This window comes from Neophocaena asiaeorientalis, unplaced genomic scaffold (assembly GCF_003031525.2).
Source record: "Neophocaena asiaeorientalis asiaeorientalis breed wild unplaced genomic scaffold, Neophocaena_asiaeorientalis_V1.1 scaffold138, whole genome shotgun sequence".
NCBI classification, from domain to species: Eukaryota; Metazoa; Chordata; class Mammalia; order Artiodactyla; family Phocoenidae; genus Neophocaena; species Neophocaena asiaeorientalis.
Genome location: NW_020172632.1, coordinates 1206885 through 1224296, shown reverse-complemented (window position 1 = coordinate 1224296; position 17412 = coordinate 1206885). Strand labels below are relative to the sequence as shown.

The 17412-nt window shown below is 37.3% G+C and overlaps 1 protein-coding gene across 2 annotated transcripts in view; it reads left to right on the top strand.

The window, feature by feature from the left end:
- SPATA6 (spermatogenesis associated 6) overlaps positions 1–17412 on the top strand; it is a 140734-nt gene that overhangs the window by 12533 nt on the left and 110789 nt on the right. For both annotated transcript variants that reach the window (XM_024739274.1, XM_024739275.1), the window contains exons 2-3: positions 9721–9858; positions 11016–11064. In XM_024739274.1, the coding sequence (XP_024595042.1) occupies positions 9721–9858; positions 11016–11064 (187 nt within the window). The remainder of the gene's footprint in view (positions 1–9720; positions 9859–11015; positions 11065–17412) is intronic.

The following is a 17412-nucleotide window of genomic DNA, read 5'->3' as shown; positions in this document are numbered from 1 at the left end:
TATTTTTTTCCAGTAATTGATATGTAGTCTCATAGGTTTGTGGTCAGAAAAGATAGTTGATACAATTTCAATTTTCTTAAATTTACCATTGCTTGATTTGTGACCCAAGATATGATCTATCCTGGAAAATGTTCCATGAGCACTTGAGAAGAAAGTATATTCTGTTGTTTTTGGATGGAATGTCCTATAAATATCAATTAATTCCATCTTGTTTAATGTATCGTTTAAAGATTGTGTTTCCTTATTTATTTTCAGGTTGGATGGTCTGTCCAAAGGGGAAAGTTGGGTGTTAAAGTCTCCTACTATGATTGTGTAACTGTCGATTTCCCCTTTTATGGTTGTTAGCACTTGCCTTATGTATTGAGGTGCTCCTATGTTGGGTGCATAAATATTTACAATTGTTATATCTTCTTCTTTGATTGATCCATTGATCATTATGTAGTGTCCTTCTTTGTCTCTTGTAATAGTCTTTATTTTAAAGTCTATTTTGTCTGATATAAGAATTACTACTCCTGCTTTCTTTTGATTTCCATTTGCATGTAATATCTTTTTCCATCCTCTCACTTTCAGTCTGTATGTGTACCTAGGTCTGAAGTGGGTCTCTTGTAGACAGCATATGTATGGGTCTTTGTTTTGTATCCATTCAGCCAGTCTGTGTCTTTTGGTTGGAGCATTTAATCCATTTGCATTTAAGGTAGTTATCGATAAGTATGGTCCTATTACTATTTTCTAAATTGTTTTGGGTTTGTTATTGTAGGTCTTTTCCTTCTCTTGTGTTTCCAGCCTAGAGAACTTCCTTTAGCATTTGTTGTAAAGGTAGTTTGGTGGTGCTGAATTCTCTTAGCTTTTGTTTGTCTGTAAAGGTTTTGATTTCTCCATCGAATCTGAATGAGATCATTCCTGGATAGAGTAATCTTTGTTTTAGGGTTTTGCCTTTCATCACTTTAAATATGTCTTGCCATTCCCTTCTGGCTTGCAGAGTTTCTGCTGAAAGATCAGCTGTTAACCTTATGGGGATTCCCTTGTATGTTATTTCTTGTTTTTCCCTTGCTGCTTTTAATATTTTTTCTTTGTATTTAATTTTTGACAGTTTGATTAATATGTGTCTTGGTGTGTTTCTCCTTGGATTTATCCTGTATGGGGCGCTCTACGCTTCCTGGACTTGATTGACTATTTCCTTTCCCATATTAGGGAAATTTTCAACTATAATCTCTTCAAATATTTTCTCAGTCCCTTTCTTTTTCTCTTCTTCTTCTGGGCCCCCTATAATTTGAACTTTGGTGTGTTTCATGTTGTCCCAGAGGTCTCTGGGACTGTCCTCATTTCTTTTCATTCCTTTTTCTTCATTCTGCTCTGCAGTAGTTATTTCCACTATTTTATGTTCCAGGTCACTTATCTGTTCTTCTGCCTCAGTTATTCTGCCATTGATTCCTTCTAGAGAATTTTAAATTTCATTTATTGTGTTGTTCATCGTTGTTTGTTTGTTCTTTAGTTCTTCTAGGTCCTTGTTAAAAGTTTCTTGTATTTTCTTCATTCTGTCCAAGATTTTGGATCATCTTTGCTATCATTATTCTGAATTCTTTTTCAGGTACATTGCCTATTTCCTCTTCATTTGTTTGGTGGGTTTTTACCTTGCTCCTTCATCTGCTGTATGTTTCTCTTTCTTCTCATTTTGCTTAACTTACTTACTGTGGTTGGGGTCTGCTTTTCACAGGCTGCAGGTTCGTAGTTCCCACTGTTTTTGGTGTCTGCCCCCAGTGGGTAATGTTGGTTCAGTGGGCTGTGTAGGCTTCCTGGTGGAGGGGACGGGTGCCTGTGTTCTGGTGGATGAGGGTGGATCTTGTCTTTCTGGTGGACAGGGCAGCATCTGGTGGTATGTTTTGGGGTGTCTGTGACCTTATTATGATTTTAGGCAGCCTATCTTCTAATGGGTGGGGTTGTGTTTCTGTCTTGCTAGGTGGTTGGTGTAGGGTCTCCAGCACTGTAGCTTGCTGGTCTTTGAGTGGAGCTGGGTCTTAGCATTGAGATGGAGATCTGTGGGAGAGCTCTCGCTGTTTAATGTTACATGGAGCCGGGAGGTCTCTGTTGGACCAATGTCCTAAACTCGGCTCTCCCACCTCAGAGGCACAGACCTGACACCTGGCCAGAGCACTAGACCCGTCAGCCACACGGGTCAGAAGAAAAGGGAGAAAGAAAGAAAGAAAGAGAGAGAGAGAGAGACGGAGGGCGAGAAGGCGGAAGGGAAATAAAATAAAATAAAGTTATTAAAATAAAAAATTTTAAAAATTATTAAAAATTAAAAAAATATTGAAAACTAATAAAAAAAAGAAAGAAGAGAGCAAGCAAACCAAAAATCAAGTCCACCAATGATAACAAGGGCTAAAAAAGTATACTAAAAAAAAAACAAACAGAAAAACGGACAGACAGAAATGTTGGACAAATGGTAAAAGCAAAGCTATACAGACAAAATCACATAAGGTCCATCTCCTCAACTTTGGGATGATTCGTCTTCTGTTCAGGTATTCCAGAGATGCAGGGTACATCAAGTTGATTGTGGAGATTTAATCTGCTGCTCCTGAGGCTGCTGGGAGAGATTTCCCTTTCTCTTCCTTGTTCGCACAGCTCCTGGGGTTCAGCTTTGGATTTGGCCCTGCCTCTGCGTGTAGGTCGCCGGAGGGCGTCTGTTCTGCACTGAGGCAGGACGGGGTTAAAGTAGCATCTGATTAGGGGGCTTTGGCTCACTCAGGCCAGGCGGAGGGAAGGGTACAGAATGCGGGGCCAGCCTGCGGCGGCAGAGGCCACAGTGACGTTACAACAGCCTGAGGCGCGCTGTGTGTTCTCCCGGGGAAGTTGTCCCTGGGTCACAGGACTGGCAGTGGCTGCACAGGTTCCCAGGAGGGGAGGTGTGGATAGTGACCTGTGCTTGCACACAGGCTTCTTGGTGGCTGCAGCAGTAGCCTTAGCATCTCATGCCTGTCTCTTGTGTCCACGCTGATAGCCGCGGCTCGCACCTGTCTCTGGAGCTCGCTTAGGCGGTACTCTGAATCCCCTCTCCTTGCGCACCCCGAAACAGTGGTCTCTTGCCTCTTATCCAATTCCAGACTTTTCCCCGACTACCTCCTGGCTAACTGTGGCGCACTAGCCCCCTTCAGGCTGTGTTCATGCAGCCAACCCCAGTCATCTCCCTGGGATCTGACCTCGGAAGCCGAAGCCTCAGCTTTCAGCCCCCACCCACTGAGAGCAGACAAGCCTCTCAGGCTGGTGAGTGCTGATTGGCACTGATCCTCTGTGTGGGAATCTCTCTTCTTTGCTCTTTGCACCCCTGTTGCTGTGCTCTCCTCTGAAGCTTCCCTGCTGCCACCCCCATCTCCGCCAGTGAAGGGGCTTCCTATTGTGTGGAAACCTTTCCTCCTTCACAGCTCCCTCCCAGAGGTGTTGGTCCCATCCTAATTCTTTTGTCTCTGTTTTTTCATTTTTCTTTTGCCATAGCCAGGTATGTGGGGGAGTTTCTTGCGATTTGGGAAGTCTGAGGTCTTCTGCCAGTGTTCTGTAGGTTTTCTGTGGGAGTTGTTCCACATGTAGATGTATTTCTGATGTATTTGTGAGGTGGAAGGTGATCTCCATGTCTTATTCCTCCACCATCTTGAAGGTCTCTGAAGGATTCTCTTTAATAATTCTTATAGGGAAGTTCTGCTCGTGATGGATTATCTGTTTTTGTTTGAGAAAGTCTTAATTTTCCGTCTTTTTGAAGGAGAATTGCCTGGATATTGAACTACTGAAAGTCTTCTTTAAGTACTTTGAATAAGTCATTGCACTTTCTTCTGGCTTCATATTTCTGATGAGAAATCAGCTGTTATTCCTGTTGAGGATTTCTGGTACCTTCTGAATCATTTAACTTTTGCTGCTTTCAAGATTCTCTCTTCATCTTTGTCTTTGAACCGTCTGCTTACAATGTGTGTGATTTGGAGTTATTGGAGTTTGTTGGATGTATAGCTTGTTTTCCTTTAAATTTCAGACATTTTTATCCATCATTTCTGCAAACATTCTTTCTGGCCGTTTCTCCTCTACTTTAAGGCTCCCATTATATCTATGTTGCTGTGCTTGATGGTTTCCTACAAGTCTCTGAGACTATTCATTTTTCTTTTTTCTTTCTGTACCTCAGACTGGATAATCTCAATTGACAAATTTTCAGGTTCATTTATTCTTTCTTCTGCTCTCTTATATCTACTCTTGAGTTTCTCTAGTGAATTTTTCATTTGTTTTGTACTTTTCAACTCTAAAATCTCTATTTTTTAAAATAATGTCTATCTATTGATATTCCTTATTTGATAAGACGTCTTTGCCACATCGCCATACTTTTCTTTAGATCTTTAGATAAGTTTTCCTTTAGTCCTTTGTACATATTTATAGTAGATGATTTAAAGCTCTTGTTTAGTAAGCCCAACTTCTGGGCTTCCTCAAGGACATTTTCTGCTGACTGCCTTTTCCTCCATGTATGGGTTATACCCTTGTTTCTTTACATGTCATAATTTTTGTTGAAAACTGGACATTTTAAATAATATAATATGGAACTGTGTAAATCAGACTTCCTCTATTTCCCAGAGTTTATTGTTTTCTTGCTGTTGTTGTTGCTTTTTGTTTGTTTATTTACTTTCCTGAGGCAATGTCTATATTCTGTAAAATCTATGTTCTTTGTTGTGTGTGGCCACTGAAGTCTCTGCTCAGTTAGCTTCATGGCCCTCTAATGACAGGGCTTATATTTCCTTAAATGCTTTGAACCAGTGAGTCCCCCTGTCTTTGCTGAGTATCTCTATTGCTGAGTATGTTGGGACATGCTTTCTATGCCCTGCAGGTAATGTACAACTCTTAGTCTTCACTTCCAAGATTTTCAAAGCCTCAAGATCAACCAGAGGTGAGAGATTAGGGCTTCCTTAAGTAATTTCTGGGTATGCTTGTAGCCCTGCACCTGTGCATGACCTTCTAAATTGCCAAGAATGTATCACAGCTTGTCAAAGACAGCCCCCACACACACACACACACACACACACACACACACACACACACAGTTCTCCAGCTTTGCCTTTTAAGTGTTTTGGTCACTTATTGTTTGCTCCAACTGGCACTGCCTCAGGCATCCCTGATGTTAAACAATAGCTGCTTTTTTTTTTTTTTTTCTGACAAATGCCTTGCAGGTAAAGGATGTTTGTTGTGACTAAGCTCTGATTCAAGTCAAATAAAGAGAAGCCCTGTGAATGGGGGTTGACAATTCCTTAGGCGTAGGGCTTTTGGGTAGCTTTATACCTGATTTCCTACAGTGGCTGTAGGGCTGCTAGTTTTCATGGCTACCATGATTGTAATGGTCCTGGTTGTCAAGGCTATAGCAGACCTGAGTAGAGGAGATTGGGAATAAAGTATGTTAAAACACCACAATGTCACTGTTTTTACCAAAATTCAGCTATTTTTCTTGAATAAATGCTCCTCAGATTGTTGCAAACTTCTGGTTAATTTCTAGATCTCTAAAAAGTTGATTTTGACAGTTTTTGTTGGTGTTCTCATTGCTTTTATGGAGGGCTGACTTTTTGTTTGTTTCACATCTGATTTATTTCTCTCTCTCTATGATACAAGTAGAGATATAGGCATAAACATATATTGATGAAACATTTGAAGTTGCTTACATTCAGACACTTTACCACTAAATATTTTAGGGTAAATCTCCTAAGAACAAGGACATTCTCCTATATAAATTTAATACAATTCGCCCACACAATAAATTTAGCATTTATACAACAATACTGTCTAATTTAGGGCTCATAGTAAATATTCACCATTTGTTACAATAATTTTTTAATTATAATTGACATACAATATTATATTAGTTTCTGGTGTATAACATAGTGTTTCAATATTTTTATACATTATGAAATGATCACCAGGATAAGTCTAGTTACCGTCTGTCACCATATGGAGTTATTATAATATTATTGACTATATTCCCTATGCTGTACATTAATTCCATTACTTATTTACTTAATAGCTGGAAGTTTGTACCTCTTAATCCCCTTCACCCACTTTGTCCACCCCCGCCCCCAACACCGCCTCCCCTCTGTCAACCACCAGTTTATTTCTGTATCTATGTGTCTCTGTTTTGTTCATTTGTTTTGTTTTCTTTATGGTATTTTTCCTTCTGTATCTGACTTATTTCACTTAGCATAATACCCTCTAGGTACATCCATGTTGTTGCAAATGGCAATATTGTATTCTTTTTTATGGCTGAGTAATATCCCTGTGTGTATGTGTGGGGGGATGTGTTTGTGTGTATCACACCTTCTTTATGCATTCATCTATTGATGGATATTTAGGTTGCTTTCATATCTTGCTATTGTAAATAGTGCTGCAATGAACATGGTACATATATCTTTTCTTTTTTAAAAATATTGATTTATTTATATTTATTTATTTGTGGCTGCGTTGGGTCTTCGTTGCTGTGCACGGCTTTCTCTAGTTATGACGGGGGGGCTACTCTTTGTTGTGGTGCACAGGCTTCTCATTGCAGTGGCTTTTCTTGTTGTGGAGCACGGGCTCTAGGCGCTCAGGCTTCAGTAGCTGTGGCACGTGGGCTCAGTAGTTGTGGCTCACGGGCTTAGTTGCTCCGCGGCATGTGGGATCTTCCTGGATCAGGGCTCGAACCTGTGTCCCCTGCATTGGCAGGAGGATTCTTAACAACTGCGCCACCAGGGAAGTCCCCATATACCTTTTCAAATTAGTATTTTCTTTTTTTTCAGATAAATACCCAGGAGTGGAATTGCTGGATCCTATAACTGGTTCTATTTTAGTTCTTTGAGGAACCCTCGATATACTGTTTTCCATAATGGCTGCACCAGTTGACATTCCCACCAACAGTGTGTGAGAGTTCCCTTTTTTCCATATCTTCACCAACACTTGTTGTTTCTTGTCTTTTTGGTAATAACCATTCTGTCGAGTGTGAGGTGGTATCTCATTGTGGTCTTGATTTGCATTTCCCTGACAATTAGTGATGTTGAACATCTTTTCATGTGCCTGTTGGCCATCTGTATATCTTCTTTGGAAAAATATCTATTCAGCTTCTCTGTGGAGGGGCTGATTTTGGAGATATTTACTCTACTATTATGAAAATACTTTTTCTATGTATGTCGTAATCTTTAAAATTGTGTTTTTGCAGACTAGCATATTGTGTTTTGCTTTTTTATCCAGTCTAATAATTTCTGCCTTCTAGTTACAATACTTAAGATATTTACATTCATGTAATTATCCATATGATTGGTTTAAGCCAGCCAGTTTGCTATTTATTTTATATTTGTTCCGTCGGATTTTCTTTAACCCCTCTTTTGATGCCTTCTTTATGGAACTTTCCATGGTATTCCTTTAAAGAATGGCAGAATTTATAGAACTGTGGCTAAGGAAAAATGTCATGTCTTCTTAAATATACTACAAATTGGAAAGAGACTCAGTATTTTCCAGTGAGGACAGTTAGAGCTGTGCTGTCCAATAGAAGTATAATTTGAGCCAAGGATATAATTTAAAAATTTCCCCTAGCTACATTAAATAATTAAAAGTGATAAAATTAATTTTAACAGTAATTTTATTTAAGTCAGTATAAGTATTATCCTTTCAACATGTAATTAGTGTCAAAGTTGTTAATGAGTTTTTTTACACTTGTTTTGTAAACATTCTTTAAAATATTTTTGAGCAAGTCTTCAAAATCTTGTATTTTACATTAACTGTCCATTTCAATTTGGACCAGCCTCATCTGTAGGCATAACACAGACTTAGAGGTACTCTTAACAGGTTTGGTTTAAATGAGGCAGAATAGAAAATGAAGCTGATGGACAGAATGAGATTTCTGAGGGCTTTGATTTTAATAATCAATAGTGAATTATTAGGACAAAAGTAGAAAATAGAATAAGGGGTAGATGGAGTCAAAATAGCTAGCATAGAAAATAATCTTAACTGCCGTATACAGAGGGACATGAAGTCTTAGTCATTTATTCAGTGCAATAGTCTATATTAAGATGGTAGATGATAGTGGTTTTCATTCTAATAATAACTATAGTATTTATTTATTTATTTATACATTTATTTTTATTTATTTTTTTATTTTTGGCTACGTTAGGTCTTTGTTGCTGTGCGTGGGCTTCCTCTAGTTGTGGCGAGTGGGGCCTACTCCTCTTTGCGGTGCATGGGCTTCTCATTGCGGTGGTTTCTCTTGTTGCAGAGCACAGGCTCTAGGCGTGCAGGCTTCAGTAGTTGTGGTGCATGGGCTTAGTTGCTCTGCGGCATGTGGGATCTTCCAGGACCAGGGCCCGAACCCGTATTCCCTTCATTGGCAGGTGGATTCTTAACCTCTTCGTCACCAGGGAAGCCCACTAGTATTTATTTAAAGCACTGTCAGGCACTGTTCTAAATACTTTGAATGTATTGTATTGACTCATTTATTGTGTGACTTTAAGTAAGTAAATCACCTTCACTTTATTGGGTCTCTATTGTTTCCCTGTATAAAAAATTCAAAGCTGTACTAGATAATTTCTAAGCTGCTTCTTAATATGGAAAGTCTGTGTTTTTGGATACATTGATGAGGAAATTAGAGTTTCTGTTCTCAGGGAATTTATAATCAAATAAAATAGGTGAGGTGTACCCACTTCATTAAAATGCATAGAGACAATAATTAGGGCCTTAAGAGAACTATAAAATGCTGTGAGAATTTAAAACTATTTACTTGACTATGATAAATTCACAATAAATGTTTGAATTAGATTGAATTGAATAGTGATAGTTGGTGAATCAAGAGAAGTTTTGTGTATGGGATGGCAGTTAATGTAAGCCTTGGGAGGTAGAAGTAGATGAGGAGGAGATGGCATGGAGTAGAAATGAGCAGTAATCCAGATAATGGAAGAATGCGAGCAAGAAAGTAATGTGTGCGTTCAGTAAACAATAACAAATATACTTTGATTGTATTTTTAGGAGGTGTCAAGTAATATTGCTATATGATAAATTGGATTCAAATCTTGGAGAATCTTCAATAGCCTACTAAGGGTATGGTTGATCACTGAAAATGAAATATGGCAGGAACTGGAGAGACTGTGCTATGTAATTTTTAGAAACCCTACATCTTATGCCTATTCCCTGTGTCAGTCCTGAGAATAGTTAAGTGCAGTTTTATGTTTAAAAAATATTTCATTGGGCTAGAAACTTACAGTTCACTTGCTTTGAAAGTTTGTCATATTTCTTTTGATGAGGGTGTGTATGGGCTGAGACTTAGGGTGATACAGGTCAGATTTGTGCTTTTTTTGGTGTTTTTTTTTGTCCTCTAGTATTGTGCTTTATTTCTGCTGAGTCTTAATCCTTTGTGATTAAATGATGCTGAATAAGTTTATGTCAGCATTCTACATGAAGTGGGAGCCTGAGGCTTACTGTTTAAAACTATTAGTGTCTGTCCCAAGAGCCAGTACATAGAGCACAAATAACCAAGTGGGAAATCATAGATATCTCAGAGGGATGGAAGTTATAAAGGCATTTCATTTAACTCTGTAAATACTAGAATCTCTGTCTTTTTTTTTTTAACTTGTGCGTATTTTTGTTAGCTTAGCAGACTAGTGTTTTTATGTAATGTTTGGTAAGTTATTTTAGTACAGTAGTTAAGGGAATTCATGAAGTAGTCATATTCATCTGTCTAATTTCTTTCAGGTAACTTGCCCAGGAGTGGTGCTGAAAGACAAGGAGGACATCTATCTTAGCATCTGTGTGTTTGGCCAATACAAAAAGACACAATGTGTCCCAGCCAATTTTCCACTGCTCTTCAATGCCAGAATGGTGTTTGAAAAGGTGAGTTCAAATATCCAATCAAATGTTAACCAATAAAAAATCAAAGTGGTTCCAAATTTTGAATAACACATATTACGATTGTTGACTATGCACTTTGATTTAATTCAAAAGGAGATATGTAACTTAAATCCGGAAGCTTGAAAATAAATATGCATTATATTATACATTGAATCAGTTGCCTCTTCTTCATGATGGATCAGTTTACTTCTAAAATTGTCTTAGTGGTCTTTATGTAAAATATAGCACCTTGAATTCTAAGTAATCATTTTCATAGAAGAGATGGGGGAGATATTAATAGGTAAGAATAGGTCATATTTTGCTTATGGCTGTCATGTGGTGCTTCTTTCTATAAGTCTCTTTTCTTTTTTCCCCCCTGAATCTGGTGCTTTTGGGTAATTATTACCAATTGTATTTCTCACTTTTTTCTTTCCTTCTCTCCTTGTCTACTTCCCTCTTTCCTTCCTTCCTTCCCTCCTTTCTTCCTTTCCTCCTTCCCTCCTTCCTTCCTTTTTCTCCTTCCTCTTCTCCACAGGTAATTACTGAGTACCTGGTCTGTTCCATGCACTGTTCTAGGCACTGGGTAAAAAAAACAAACATGCTCCCCTCTTGGAGCTTTCATTGTAATAGGTGAAACAGACAATAATCAAGTAAATAGTAAGTGTCATGAAGAGAATAAAGGGAGGGTAAGGGGACAGAATGATTAGGGGGATTCTTTATTTTAAAGGGTGGTCAGAGAAGGCAATAACATTGAAACTGAGCCTGAATTATGAGACAGTATCAGTTATTTAAAGGTCTACGGTAAAAGCATTCTAAGCAGAGGAACAGAAAATATAAAGGTGTCTTGTTGGGAATAAGCTTGATGAGCTGGAGGAACACCAAGAACGCAAGTATGACCATGGTAACAAAGGGAGGACTGCTAGCAGATCAAATTGGAGAGGGAGGCAGAGCCAGATGTAATTTTTGTTTGTTGGTAAAATCTTGTATAGTGATCATGAGAAGCAGAGAGGAAGTGACAGTTCTCAGTAATGTCAGAAGTTTCTTTGGTTGGGAAAGGAATATTTTGGGAATGAGAAGGAAAACACAAAAACTATTTCATATATGTCTTCCTTTTACATTCTCTTCTCTATCCTGCTTCCCTCTGCCTTCTCTCACTATAGGTGTTCCCTGAAGCAGTCGACCCTGGAGATGTGGTTGCACAGCTTGAATGTAAGTTTTTAACTTTTCATTTCTGATTCTAAGAGATTTTAGGATCATGCTGTTTAATCCTGAGTTAGATAAAAGTCAAAAAGGGTCAAACAAGAACTTCAAAAATCTTGAGGTGAGAAGTTTTTTACACTGTTTAGAATTTTGGAATATACCTGGAAATAATAAAAACTACGTGTGCTGCAGAGAGATGGGGAATTTTTCTGTGTTTGATCTGTGAATAACAAAAAGACTTATCTGAACTATTTATTGATTAAAATGATATGGGCTGTTAATGATGTAAGAACTGAGATTCATGTTAGGTGGGACTTTGCCCTGCAAACAAAAATATGTCTTTAACCTCACTGTATTGCAAATCAAGAGAGTAAATAATAGAAGATTGAAGTAATAGTAGCTTAAAATATATATGCTTTTGCATTTTGTATTATATGCAATATGTTAATAAATTATTTGAAAGTGACGTATTCAAGGCTGTGGTTAACAGTAAATTCTTCAAAGTACTAGGGATCAACTATAAAAAGATCCAGTTTTTTGTGAGAGCAGCAATGCAAAGGTATATGTTTGGGAATACGTTATTTGGGCTCTGAGTATGAAATGAAAAGCTCTGTTATTTATCCTTGTAATCAGAAACGGATTAGGGATTACCATATTGGTCTAATATATAATTGTGGCTCAAAATGCCAACAATATTGAGCATCATCAATGTCAACTGTCCCTTCCATACCTTTTGCACCCCGTTGGGACTCTAGCAATATAGAAACATGCAGCCTGGAACCATGCTAGAATCTGGGCGTATGGTTAGAAATAGGGCTGGCTCATTGTTTTACCTTCAGGGAGTTAATAGTTTAAAGAACTCTTTATGGCTAATGTCAATATCGTATTTATTTTTTATAGCTGTTCTTGCACTTGGTATTCTGTCTTCCACTACGGCAGACTAGTGAGGTGGCAACTTGGTGCCAGTGCGTAATGACTTTTAATTTTCTTGAACATCTTGTTCAGTATCTGGGAAATTGTGCATCTTAGAAAATATGAAGATAATTATTTCCCTTATCATTCTGAAATTATTTTGTTATAAAACATAATTTTTCCTATTTTATTTGAAATTTAGGGTCTCTAAGAGTACTTGGTGGTTATTATTAGTTGGAATCTTTCTTGTCTTGATTTCCCTGATTCAATTTTTCTCTTAGGTTTCCTCCTTCATCACTGACATTCCACTTTTTGGTATCTTTCTCAAATTCCTCTGGCTTCACTTCTCCGATCTTTTTTGACTTAGTTTCTACTCTCTCCTTATATGATATTCTCCAAAGACTTGGCTTCATGTTTTACCTATCTTCTGATGGTTTCCACAGCAGTCTTTATCCCTGATCTCTCTTGTAAGCTTTGGGCCCCTTTTCTTTTACTTTTATTTTCCTCTCAGCTTTGCAGTTTTTTGTTGTCCCCTAACCTTATTAATATGAAAAATTAAAATATACTAAAAGTGGAAAAGATGGAATGATGAAGTCTCATATACCTGTCAGCTTCAACAGTTTTTGACATTTTGCCCATTGTATTATATGTTTACCCTGCCACTTAAAAAAATGTTGGAATATTTAAAAGCAAATTCTATACATACGTTATTTCACTGCCAGTATTCTGGCATGACCTCTAATTGCTAAAGGCGATTTTGAAAAAAATATAACCACTATATTGGTATCATACCTAACAAAATTAATAATAATTCCTTGATAACATCAAATACTTAGTCATTATGCAGGTTTCTCCAATTGCCACCACAATGTCTTTATACAGTTGGTTTGTTAAAAATCAGGATCCCATCAAGGCGTGGTTCACATATGTATATGGCTGTTTAGCTCTTAAGTTTATTTTCTTCTGTAGTAGTGTCCCTCACTTTTTTTCTTCCTAATGCCGTGAATTTGTTAGAAAAATCAGGTCCTTTAGAATGTCCTACAGTTTGGATTTGGCTGTTCCTTCCTCAAAGTGTTGTTTAGCTTATTCATCACTTATATTATGTAAACTGAAAATTAGACCTAAAGATTTGGTTCGATTCAGGCTTATTTTGTTTTTTTGGCAAGAATCCTTCATAATTGGTGCTCTGTACTTACTATTGCATCATATCAAGTGGCATATAATGTCTGGCTGTCTTAAGTTTAGTGATGTTAAGATTTATCTTTTGCCTCCAGGCAGCATCAGCCTGATTCCTCCGTGATAAACCTCCTCTACCGCCTTTGCCTTTCATCGAACAGCTTCAGCATTCCTTGAGACCTGTCTTTTCATTAGGGGTTACCAAATGTGATTTTTCTAATACTGTTCATTTTTTCTATATGTGTTAGCTGGAATTCTTCTCTAACAGATATTTTCCTTATCAGCAATGTGATGACCCTGAAATATTGTTCTTGTAGGAAAGGTAGTGTCATCTTTCCTTTCCTTACTTTAATAGCTTTAGTGAGGTATAACTTACATATCACAAAATTTACCCATTGTAACTGTAGTTAAGTGATTTCTAGAAAATATATATAGTTGTGAGCTGTCATCACAATCCAATTTAGCATGTTTCCATCACCCCAAAAGTTCTGACGCCTGCTTATACTCAGTCTCTATGCCCACTTCCAGTCCCCACAACCACTGATCTATTTTCTATCTAGAAAATAGATATTTGTATATTTTTCTTTTCTAGAAATTTTATATAAGTCCTTTGTGCCTGGCTTCTTTTACTTGGAATAATGTTTTTGAGGTTTATTCATGTTGTTCTACATATTAGTAGTTCATTCCTTTTTATTTATGAATAATATTCATCTTGTATGGAATTTTTTTTCCCCTTCCATTCACCATTTGATGAACGTTTGGATTGTTTCAAGTTTTTGGCTATTATGAGCAATGTTGCTGTGAGTATATGGATACATGCTGGGTTGTATCCTAAGTATATGTTTAACTTTTTAAGAAACTGTCAGCCTGTTTTCTAAACTTACTGTACCATTTTACATTACCACCAGCAACGTATGAAGATTTTCCATATCATCCCCAAGACTTGATATTGTTAGTCTTTTTGGAATATATAGATGTGTAGTGGTATCTCAATGTATATTTTTGCTTGTTTGTTTGTTTTTGGTTTTGGTTTTGTTTTGCGGTACGCGGGCCTCTCCCTGTTGTGGCCTCTCCCGTTGGCGGAGCACAGGCTCTGGACGCGCAGGCTCAGTGGCCATGGCTCACAGGCCCAGCCGCTCTGCGGCATGCAGGATCCTCTTGGACCGGGGCACGAACCCGTGTCACCTGCATCGGCAGGCGGACTCCCAACCACTGCGCCACCAGGGAAGCCCTCTCAATGTATTTTTAATTTGCATTTTAACACTGATAATGTTGAGCATCTTTCCAAGTACAGATGAGCTATTCATGTAGCTTTTTCTTATAAAATGCTTGTGCAAATATTTTGCCCATTTTTGAACTGGGTAGTTTGTCTTCTTACTGAATTGTAAGGTTTTTTTGTCTTTAAAAATATTCTAAATATAAGTTCTTTATCAGATATATGACTAGTAAATATTTTCTCCTAGTCTGTGGCTTATTTTTTTCATTCTTTTAATGGGGTGTTCTGAAGAACAAAAGTTATAAAGTCCAGGTTATCAATTTTTTTCTTTTATGTATCATGTTTTTGATGAAGTCTTTGCCTTACCCAAGGTCACAAAAATTTTCTCTTTTCTTCTACAAATTTTATAGTTTTATCCCTTACATTTAGGCCAGTGGTCCACTTTGAGTTAATTTTTGTGTATGTTGAGAGGTAAGGATCTATTTTTTCTTTGGTAGATGGTACAAATGCTCAAGGAGATTCAAAGACCCCCTTAATTGGGCAGTCTGATAAATGGTCAGATACTTGAGTAACCTCAGGTAAAATGCTTAGAACAGTCCCTGGCACACAGTAAACACTTAAAATGTCCCTTGTTTATTTTTATTGGTGGTGTGTTATTATTATTACTCTTATTATTGGGGAACTGCCAAGTTCCATTCATACCATATCTGCACCCCAGAATCACCAAGTTTCTGGGGAAATATATATTTATGATGTATAAATATAAAGTGATATTAAGGGCCAATGACATTAAAAGCCATATAGGGCTATTTTATATTCATAGAGAAGGCATTCTCTTTAGGGAAATGGTTTTAATCCTGGAATCTACCAGACTAAAATTAATTATGACTAAAGCCATTTCCTGGGAACCATTTTTAGGCAAGAAAGAGAATGAAAAGTTTTCTACTTTATAGACTACTCTATTGAAACTGGAGTTTCTTCCTTTCTCACTGAAGCTTTGTGGATTTTCTTCTACAGACTCACACACACACACACGCACACACACACACACACACAAACATACTCTGTCACACATACACAGTACACTCGACCCTTGAACAACGTGGGTTTGAGCTGTGCAGGTCCACTTATACGTGGATTTTTTTCAATAGGAAATACTACAGTACATGATCTGTGGTTGGTTGAACCTGTGGATGCTGAACTGCAGATTCGGAGGAACCATTTATATGGAGGAACTGATATGGAGGGCCGACTATAATCTATATGCGGATTTCAACTGCAGGAGGATGGTCACCCCTAGCTTCTGCATTGTTTACGGGTCAGCTACATACTGCCACAAATACACTGCCTGAAAAGCTCTTCCTACAGATATGGATTTGCCTGCTCCCTCACTTCTCTCCAAGTCACTCCTCAAATTTATCATTATAATGAGATCTTTTCTCACCAAAGTATTTAAAAATAGCTCCCCCTTTTGGTCAATATCTCAGTCTCTATCCCATTATCTTTAAGGTTATTGTATCTTCTACACCAGAATACTTTGAGAGTAAAAGAGTGTGTTTTTAGTATTTCCACCAAGACAACAGCTGTGAAAAGGGTACTGCTCAGGGCGAATAGGGATGAATGGTCCTCCTGTTTTTCTTCCTAGCACTGATATATTATTTATTTTTTATTTTCTCTCTCATTAGAGTGAAAATTTCATAAGAGCATTGACTTCTTTTTTGGTAACTGCTGTGTGCATATGACAATACTTGGCACATACTAGGTATTTGATGTTCAAGGAGTTAAACAAAATATCATAAATGCATCGTATAACTGCCTCTCATTACTGTTTTCATGAGTGTTGGAACTGTCCTACTGAGAGATACCTGTTTGTAGTATACAATCCTTTGATTAGGAAATGTATTTTGTATTTGAAAATTTGTAATGTAATAATAGCTGCTCTGGCTTCATTCTCGTTTGGATAAAGAGAAGATGCGATCTTTATTTATATTGCAGTAGATTACTAGCTGTCCCTATTGTTTTCTCTCGCCTGTAGGGAAAAATAGCAGTTTCATTATAGCCTCTGCTTTTCAGCTTCTGGAAATTAGTGCTTACCTGGTGTCTGGGGTATTCAGAATGCTTTCAGGTGAAGATTTGAAGGCTGAGAATAAATCCTTCAGTGTCTATGAATGAGAGAGTCCCTGCCTCAGTGGTCAGGAGAGCTTGTAGGACTCAGGATTCATATTTTAAATCCATGATGGCAGATGCATTCCCAGCAGTTCGCCCTTGCAGTTAGGGCAGGTAAATAGGCATTTATTGGAAATTGTTATAGCAATTACCCTTGCTGGTACAGAGTGTTAATGGCATTCTGGCACTCTCTCTCAAGGTGTTTATGGTAGCTTTTGATTTGCTCCATGAGACTAAGATTTCTGGAGTACTGGAGTACATTTACTTTGTAACTTGGGTTGAAAGTACATGTGAAAATGACAATTTTTACAGAAGGAGGGAAATTGTCATTATTTAGTTATAAGAAAGAGCAACTGTAAAATGGGATTAATTATACTATATGTTCCAGGAGATGTAATTTACATGAACCTATTATTTGGTTTCCAGGAACATTAGTTCTCTAAAAACTTTTCCATTAATAATTTAAGGTCTTTTCTTCTTGAAGTATTTTTGCCAAAATATATATTTTTAAATATAAAAGAATAGAACATTGTTTATAGAAACTAGGAAATAGTTTTCTCTTTAGAAGTTAATCTATGTTCTTGTGATAAAATATAAACTAATTAAACCCAAGCAATTACTTTTCAGGCCACTTCTTTACAGTTGAGGAATTTCAATAACAATTCTACCTGTATTGTTTATTTCATTACTTCACTTTGTGTGGCAGTGATTCATTGTGTCCATGGTAGATTCAGAAGGTATATAGTATATTGACACAAATCTTAAATTTGTTTTCTGTTTAAACCCTTTGTTTTTAAACTTTATACTCTTCTTGAGATCACTGATACTTCTTTTTTTTTTTTATTAAACATTTTTTTTTTTTTTTTTTTTTTCTTAAAAAGGGCCCT